The sequence below is a fragment of the Octopus sinensis genome, linkage group LG9 (assembly GCF_006345805.1).
Source record: "Octopus sinensis linkage group LG9, ASM634580v1, whole genome shotgun sequence".
NCBI classification, from domain to species: domain Eukaryota; kingdom Metazoa; phylum Mollusca; class Cephalopoda; order Octopoda; family Octopodidae; genus Octopus; species Octopus sinensis.
This window is the reverse complement of record NC_043005.1, coordinates 17215598-17225597: the sequence shown is the minus strand read 5'-3', so window position 1 is coordinate 17225597 and position 10000 is coordinate 17215598. Positions and strand designations below refer to the sequence as shown.

The 10000-nt window shown below is 38.2% G+C and overlaps 1 protein-coding gene across 3 annotated transcripts in view; it reads left to right on the top strand.

The window, feature by feature from the left end:
• LOC115215929 (sushi domain-containing protein 2-like) overlaps positions 1 to 10000 on the top strand; it is a 266474-nt gene that overhangs the window by 113058 nt on the left and 143416 nt on the right. For all 3 annotated transcript variants that reach the window (XM_036505806.1, XM_029785291.2, XM_029785289.2), the window contains exon 3: positions 1410 to 1532. In XM_036505806.1, coding sequence (XP_036361699.1) covers positions 1410 to 1532 — 123 coding nt within the window. The remainder of the gene's footprint in view (positions 1 to 1409; positions 1533 to 10000) is intronic.

Here is a 10000-nt window from a genome sequence, read left to right as displayed (position 1 = left end):
AGCAGCAGTGTGGCGTTCCCTTCAGCTCCATCCTCTCACCCCATTGTGCTGCTGCTGTCCTAAGACCCAGAATTACAGTACAGCTCCAGTATCCCTCTGTGTATGTGTGTCCGCCCATGGTTTTGCCATTGTGGGAGTTGGTGTTGCTGTTATTGCCACTATTGTCACCACCACTGCGGCTGTCATTGTTAATCGTGTTCTTGACATTGTTGTGGCCGTCCATGAAATCTCTTGTGCATGCGTTTGTGTGTGTGTGTGTATGAGTTCACCTGGTATGTTGTATGTATCCATGCCCTTTATAGAGTTTTATTTTGCAGCACAAATTGATGAATATATACAGGGTGATCCAAAAGTCACCATACATAGGAAAATTAATTTTTTTTATAAGAAACAGTTGAATAAAAAAAATTTTTCTTTAAAAAAATTTTTTCTTATGTATGGCAACTTTTGAATCACCCTGTATATATATACTTATATATATATCTATATATGTATGTATATATATATATGTGTGTGTGTGTGTGGAGGCACGTGGCTTAGTAGTTAGGGTGTCAGCATCATGATTGTAAGATTGTGGTTTTGATTCATGGACCGGGCGACGCGTTCTTGATCAAAACACTTCATTTCCCGTTGCTCCAGTCCACTCAGCTGGCAAAAATGAGTAACGCTGCGATGGACTGGCATCTTGTCCAGCTGGGAAACACATACGCCGTTGAAACCGGGCTCATGAGCCTGGCTAGGCTTTAAAAGGATACATTATTATTATTATTATTATTATTATATATATATATATATATATTATATATATATATGTATGTATACATACAAAAATTAATCTTATTAACGACAGCACATCTCAGCCATCCATGTCATTTTTGTATCTCTTAACTCTCTACCATTCAGATTATTCTGTTAAATTTAGTGCTTATATATTCGCATTGTTTTGAATTGACCATACATTATCTTGTGGCTTCAAGATTTCAATGATGTAATAGCTAATTTTTACAATGGCATTGTTGGGTAGTTGTGAGGGACCAGATCTGGCCAGTTGGGACATGAAGCAGATAGAATATTTTGGCCAGATTCAGCCTGTTTAATGCTTCTGCTTTATTTAGAATCAAATTATCAGTAAGTTATCGTGAATACAAAGAGTTAAAAGCTGCACAAGCCATCAAAATAATCTGTTTTACAAATTTGAAATTTCATACCAAAACAAAAAAGAAATGAAAGAAAGTTGGGTGGGACTTTGAAAACGAACTTCTTTTGGGACCAAAATTTCAACAATCCTTTGTAATTTTGTCTGATTTGCGTATTTTCTTTTGAATGTTGTACACTCTTTCCAATGACTGTCAAAGTAATTCCTTGTGATTTTCTTTCTTAAAAACAAAATGACTACTGTGTACTTTCAGAGAAATACATTCCAAGCTGTTCTCATTACCGACTGGGAACAATCATTTGCTATTTTCAACTACAACAAAATTCAGTGGGTGTCACGCAAGAACCAGACGTCGAGTGGCTCAAGAGAAGTGCAGGTATGTTACGTTAACCCAGTGGTGATTTTTGGTTCTATTCAGGTGTGGATAAACGGAAAGATGAATCAAGTGTACTAACCCTCTATGCTTAAAAATGATGCACAGTTTAGTTTGTTTTTATTTTATTTCAAAAATTTTCTCTTCTGAAATAAAATTAAAAAGATTTAAACAATTTAAGTTTCACATGATATCGTCATACAAATGTGTGCATATATATATATATATATACACACACGTGCATAAATATTTGTAAGTAGTAATATGAACAAAGTTAAGAGTGCTCAATACGCCCTGTAGAGTATTAGTGAATAAATGAGTGTTGTGTTTAAAAACTAATATATTACTGTTCAAGTTGAATCCTTCCCCCAGCTTCCTCTCCAGTCGTCGTACCACACAGACATTCATCGGATGGTATATCAGTGAAGAATTTAAGAAATGTATGTGTTTCTAAAAAATTTTTATTGACATACCATCTGCTGAATGCCTCAACAGTTCGAAACTTAAAGTAATGGGAAAAACATAACTTTAAAACAACGATAATTATGACACACACACACACACATTCCTCATTAAGAAAATTAGGTGGTGTCACCAAAAATTGACATATTTTATATTTAAATGAATATGCGTGTGTAGGTGTTTATATATATATAAGAGAGAGAGAGAGAGAGACAGACAGACAGTGGACAAATGAAAGAAAGGGCACTCAGCTCATTCATTAGGAATTACATGTATTATTATTATATATATATATATTCTTTTATTCCTTAACTTGTTTCAGTCATTTTGACTGCGGCCATGCTGGAGCACCGCCTTTAATTGAGCAAATCAACCCCAGGACTTATTCTTTGTAAACCTGGTACTTAGTCTATCAGTCTCTTTTGCTGAACTGCTAAGTTATGGGGATGTAAAGGTACCAGTACCGGTTGTCAAGCAATATTGGGTGGGGAGGACAGACACGTATGTACATACATACATCCATCCATCCATCTTCCACTGTAGTCCCTAGCTGTCCAATGTCTTGTGAATGGATTCGGTTGACAAACCGAAAGAAGCCCATTGTGTAGATATAATGTGTGTGCTTATGGATAGATATATACACACAGATGCACATGCAGACACACACAAAACACACACACACATTTGTGTTTGTCCCCCAACATCGCTTGCCAACCAGTGTTAGTTTGTTGACATCCTTGTAACGAAGTGATCAATAGTATAAATACCAGACTTGAAAGAAATCAGTATTGGTGGTGGTGGGGAGGGGTCAATTTGTTTGACTAAACATGTGACAATATTCAAAGGGTGCTCTCTACATACCACCGGCACCAATGCCAGATACATGACACCAGTGTCAGCTATGACTATGATTTCACTTGGCTTGGCAGATCTTCTCAAGCACAGCAAAGGTCTCGGTCACCTGTCACTACCTCTGCGAGGCCCAATGTTTGACGGGTGCTTTTTACGTGACACCAGCATCAACCACACTTGGCAGGTTTTCTCAAGCATGGTATAAGGCCAAAGGTCTTGGCCACCAATCACGGCCTCTGTGAAACTCGTTCATCGTTTAACATCCGCTTTCCATGCTAGCATGGGTTGGACGGTTTAACTGGGGTCTGGGAAGCCAGGAGGCTGCACCAGGCCCAGTCTGATCTGGCAGTGTTTCTACAGCTGGATGCCCTTCCTAACGCCAACCACTCCGTGAGTGTAGTGGGTGCTTTTTACGTGCCACCGGCACAGGTGCCAGACGAGGCTGGCAAACGGCCACGATCGGATGGTGTTTGTTATGTGCCACTGGCACGGAGGCCAGACGAAGCTGATGGCGTGGGTGCCAGCTACACCAGTCTCAGTACACTGGCATTGACCACCACAACAATATAATTATACTCTACTTTGGTATTGAGTACTTCTTCTCTTGCTCATAAACTCGAACACACAAATTATTATGAAATTACATGATAAAAGTTGAGTCATTTTATATTCAAATATGTAGGGTGCCTACCAAAAGAATGAAACACACAAAATGCCATACAATGTCTTTTTTTGTGTATTTCTTTCTTTGTAATTCAATGAAAATTTTCCAGAAAATATTTACCTTTTCATATTTGTTATTTATTAACTGTATGTTCTTTTTGTCCTTTTTATATTTTCACCTGTCAAAGTACAATTTTTCATGTTTTTATAATTCGTATTTTCAGTTCTGTTTTTTTTTCTCATTTATTTGATATCTGTTTTTGTGTTGTTATTGTTATTGTTGTTGTTGTTGTTGTTAACAACTAAAAACTTATATAAAGATTTTTTTAAAATGCTTGACATTGCAGCTGCACATTTGTTGGTAGTTTCTTTTTTTTTTTTTTCCTCTTTTTAATATTCCTCTGGGACAATAACAACTGTAGCGTCACCGCTACTGTGCCTGTATCCGTGTAAAAGCTGGAGACGATTCTTTTTACCCCTCTCCCCCACCTCTCTCTCTCTCTCTCTCTCACTCTCTCTCCTTCCTACATTGTTTACTCCTACTCCAACTCTTCTTCCTTCTCTCCACACACCTCCTACTCCCATTCTGCTTGCAACTTTAGCTGTGCACCTGCATGTATGTGTGTAGGTTTGCTGAGCATTCAAGTCCTGACCAACTGATTGCAACCATATGTACAGTAGTAGTAGTAGTAGTAGTAGTTGAACATATACTACTACTACTACTACTACTACTACTACTACTACAACATTATGTCTCCTGTCCTGCCCCCTCCAGTTTAGAAGCTTGTATTCCTTGTGGGCTTTCAGTTACATTACACACATGGTCCCGGGTTCAGTCCCACTGCGTGGCATCTTGGGCAAGTGTCTTCTGCTATAGCCCCGGGCCGACCAATGCCTTGTGTGTGGATTTGGTAGACGGAAACTGAAAGAAGCCTGTCGTATATATATGTGTATATATATATATATATATATATATATGTGTCTGTGTTTGTTCCCCTAGCATTGCTTGACAACCAATACTGGTGTGTTTATGTCCCCATCACTTAGCGGTTCGGCAAAAGAGACCGATACAATAAGTACTGGGCTTACAAAGAATAAGTCCCGGGGTCGATTTGCTCGACTAAAGGTGGTGCTCCAGCATGGCCGCAGTCAAATGACTGAAACAAGTAAAAGAGATAAAAGAGATTCTCTTCCACCCTGAATTCCATCTCTGCCATGGTCCATTTTGTATCAACACCCACCCACCTTTACTAGGTATTATAGGTACCCTTATAAAACAAGTACCAAATTAATTAATTGTAGGGATCTATTTAATCAGTCTTGTTACCATATTCCTGCTGAAATCTGTTGTCTTTGCTTCAATAAGTTTTGAAAATAATGAGGAATTTAGGAAAATAATTTTAACATTATTACCCCTTCGTGGGCCAGCGGGGTTGGAATTACACAAAAGGCCATTGGGGTCCCCTTTTATTTTTGTGCATTTCCACACTATCCATAAAGTAATATTTGTTTAATCTTGAATATATACGTGTGAGCGCTTGATATAGAACAAGAATTTTAGCACTTATTTTTTTTATTGTTTTATAAGCTGTACATGTAGCACTAATTATAAAATAAAACAAAAAGAATAAAAGAAAAAATGTATATTGATTTGTACTACTACAAATACAAAGAAAATTGGAAAAAAGAACAGAAAATAATTTCACAGAAGGTCAATAGGGTCCAGTTGGCCCCTAATGACCATATTTTAAGCTATAACATCCACATGACAAGGAATCTTTAACTCAAAATTTGTTTGTGCATAGATAAACTATTGGCAATAAAAGTCATGAGGTGTAAAATCATTTAAATAAAAAAAAATGTAAAAGTTACTCTCTTTTACTCTTTTACTTGTTTCAGTCATTTGACTGTGGCCATGCTGGAGCACCGCCTTTAGTCGAGCAAATTGACCCCAGGATTTATTCTTTGTAAGCCTAGTACTTATTCTATCGGTTCTCTTTTGCCGAACTGCTAAGTTACGGGGACATGAACACACCAACATTGGTTGTCAAGTGATGTTGGGAATACAAACACACACACACACACACACGCACACACACATATATATATATATACATATACACGACAAGCTTCTTTCAGTTTCCGTCTACCAAATCCACTCACAAGGCTTTGGTCGGCCCAAGGCTATAGTAGAAGACACTTGCCCAAAGTTCCACGTAGTGGGACTGAACCCGAACCATGTGGTTGGTAAGCAAACTACTTACCACACAGCCACTCCTGCGCATAACTTTTAAAATTTGCTGAAGGGTTAAGCTAGTTCTTAAGGCAGTGAGCTGACAGAAATTATTAGCTTAACAGCATTTTATCCACCTTTACTCTCAGAGTTCAAATTCTTCTAATTCCAATTCTGATTTTCATCCTTTCGATATTGATTAAATAAGTACCAGTCAAACATACTGGGATCAATGTAATCAACTAGCCTTCCACCCACACACACACCCACCCCACCCCAAATTTCAGGCCTTGTGCCTATAGTAGAAAGAGTTATTAACCCTTTCGTTACCGTATTTATTTTGAGATGCTCTGTGTTTCATTCAATTAATTTTAAATATAACAAAGAATTTAGTGAAAGAACTTAGTTATCATTAAGCTAGTGTTGGGAACATAAATTGTGACTAAGGTTTGGTGGAAGATTTTAATTCAATACTTATGAAAGTAAGACATTTGTACTACAGAGCCAGAGGCAGTTTTGGCCGGGTTGGTATCAAAAGGGTTAAGCTAGTTCTCGAAAGCAAAAATTAGCATGAAACTTTGATGGCAGGTTTTACTATATTACTTTCAATAGAACGTTTGTGTCATAGAATCAAGTTAGTCTAAGATGGGTGGAATTAGGTTCATGAAGGGTTAATTTAATAAAAAAAAAAAAGTCCTCAAATTTGTACTTTTGTACCAATATTAGAATTGACTTGTTCGACCTAAGATTGGTCTTATGCCTGATAGAATTTACGTGGGTATGACTAAATATACTTTTCTTTTAGGCTAAAGGTCCAAAATTTTGGTGGAGAGGGCCAGTCGATTAGATCAACCCCAGTATGCAACTGGTACTTAATTTATCAACCCTGAAAGGAGGAAAGGCAAAGTTGACCTCGGCGGAATTTGAACTCAGAATGTAAAGACATGAAATACCGTTAAGCATTTTGCCCAGCATGCTAACGTTTCTTATTTCTTTATTGCCCACCAGGGGCTAAACATAGATGGGACAAACAAGGACAGACAAAGGGATTAAGTCGATTACATCGACCCCAGTGCATAACTGGTACTTAATTTATCGACCCTGAAAGGATGAAAGGTAAAGTTGACCTCAGCGGAATTTGAACTCAGAACGTAAAGACAGACGAAATACCATTATGCGTGCTAATGTTTCTGCCAGCTCGCAGCTTGAGGGATGACTAAATATAATTTTTAAAATGTTGCTGTTCTTTTGCCTCAGATCAGATCTGGTTGAGCAGGGCTATGATCAAATACATTCCAACTGTGACCATTCCAGCTTTATGTGCAGTGAACTCGGGATCAGATTGCCTTGGAATGTGCAGGTTTTTTTAATGTAAGATAGTAGGATATGATTTGAGAGAAATTGGCTGTTGTTCATGGTAGAACAAGCAACCACATAGAGAGTCTCTTATTGGTTAGATGTAAGTACAAGTCAAGTACCGAGGTGGATTTAATTGGCCAGTTCTCTTCTACCTCACCAAACAAAGAACAAAAAAAAAAAAGTAAAAAGACTTTCTGGTCTTGTACCATGAGACACGAACCCGGACATTGTGACTTATGTTTTGTGACAAATGTGTTTGGTGGTGGTGGTGGTGGTGGTGGTGGTGGTGAAATCATTGTAATCTCTTCTTTGTGTGTATACCTTTCTCTACTATTCATTATAAGTTATTTCATCGTCCGCCGGCTTCCTGTGGAATTTCCACAAATCTGACTTGGTGGCAGAGAATTAATTGACAAGAGTCAGTAGAGCCTTGAATAGAATGCCTTGTGCAGTTTGTTCTGGTTCTTTACATTCTGAGTTCAAACCCTACCCTGGTTGTTGGACACTAAACTTAATACACTGATACATTAATTGATTTTAACACCAACCTCTGACACCTTGAGTGCCTTTAGCAGAGTTCATTTTGTTGCAGGCATTTGAACAGTTTTTCTGCTTAAAGATATCTCTCTCCCACAATTCTTGGAGGCCCTGCAAAAAGAATTGTGGGAACTGCCATATTTTCTGATTGAAAACAAAGTTTTTTAAGCCTAAAACCAAGCTACTTACCACACAACCACTCCTATGCCTATATACTGAAAAACAAAATCCCTTAACTACTATATTGCAACAGACTGGAATCTGGCGCAGCCTCTGGCCGTGTCAACAGGAGAAAGTAGATTCCTATGGAGTCAGCCTTATCTCTCATCTTTTTAGAGGCCAGTGAAGTATTGAGGGGTACTTTACTAACTGAATTGAAAACGAGCATTGAATGAGGATGATGATGATGATTACAACAGAAAAGAAGGCTGCGAATTGGCAGAATTGTTTGCATGTGCCGAACAAAATGCTTTTTGGCATTTCTTCCAGCTTTAAGTTCCGAGTTCAAATCTGACTAAGGTTGACTTTGCTTTACATCTTGTTGGAGATTGATAAAAGAAGTAACAGTTGAACACTGGAGTCAGCATAATCGACTTCCTTCATCAGCATCATCGACCCCTGGACATTACCTCCTAAGATTTATATGGCCAGTTCCCCCAGTTTCTAAGGCACATAAGTGACAGAGCCCACAACATTTTCCCTGAACAGAATGCCAGTCCATTGTAGAGTTACCCATCTACAGGTGATTGGACTGGAGTGACATGAAATGAAGTGTTTTGCTCAAGAGCACAAGGTGCTGCTCAGTCCAGGAATTGAACCCACAATCAAGTGATCATGAATGCAACACCCTAACCACTAGGCCATGTGCCTTCACCACTCAACTTACTCCATCTCTCAAAGCTGTGCCAAAATTTGAAACTAAATATAACAGGAGAAAGTAAAGCCCCTACATCATTTAGTTTTATTATTTTACATTGTTTGCACAGATTCCTCAGATAAGTCAGCCTTATCTCTCATTAGAGGGCAGTGAAGCATTGAAGGGGTACTTTACTAATTGAATTAACCCCAGTATTTCTGCCTTTATAAATATCAAGCATTGTGCCAATGTGATAATTTATTAAGGCCTGTGGACTGGCAGTAATATTAGAACAACCTGTTATCATTTTTATGTTTTGCATGATTTCGTGAATGAAATCTCCATTCACATTGCTTATACTACATCTGTACAACACCATCACCACTGACACCCTAGCCACCACCACCACTTTCAACATCACATCTACCATATTATTATTATTATTATTATTATTAGGCGTCGGGCTGACATAATTGTTAGCATGGTGAGCAAAATGCTTTGTGACGTTTTGTCCACCTTTATGTTCTGAGTTCAAATTCCGCAACGGTCAACTTTGCCTTTTATCCTTTCAGAGTCAATAGATTAAGTACCAGTTGCATACTGGGGTCAATCTAATTGACTAGCCCTCTCCCCAAAAATTTCAGGCCTTGTGCCTATAGTAGAAAGGATTATTATTATTATTATTAATAAGTGAGAGTGCAATGCATGCCATCAGAGTGACACTGGGGTGCAAATATGTGAAGCCCTATATACTCATCATGACTACTCAGTTAATAAGGGTACACCAGGCACCTCAACCATATATGAACAACATGGTGACCTCATATCAAGATAACCAACACATGGCCTTGCAGGTGGGGCCCAGTTAGAATTTTCTTCAGATTGAGTAGCCCATCCCACTCAAAAGGTTACTGAATAAGGATTATTTAACCATTTAGCATTCATTTTACCCAGCCAAATGTAATGCTTATTTATTCACATTGTTTTAAATTCATCATGCATTATCTCATAGCTTTGGGAGTTTGATGTTGTGGTTGTTTATTTTTTTAGACTGACATTGTAGGGGAGGTGTGAAAGGCTAGATCTGGCTAGTCCGAATATATAACAGGAAGAGTATTTGGGCTGAATTATGGGTTAGTTTAAATGCTAAAGGATTTAGGATGATGGATAGAACACCCATGTTTCCAAATACTGTTGCGCATGATCAGAGATGCACATATCGTCAACCACTAAGAAACATGCTCAAGTGGTTACCACCAAGCTAGTAACAAGCAAATCTGCAATATTGAGCAGAATATTTGCTGTAACCACTGCCAAGTATTGCATCAGAACTGTTGTTGTTGAGGCGGTGGGCTGGCAGAATCATTAGCACGCTGGACAAAATGCTTAGCAGCATTTTACTCGTTGCTATGTTCTGAGTTCAAATTCTGCCAAGGTCAGCATATACACACACACACACACACACACACACATATATATATATATATACACATATATACAACGGGTTTT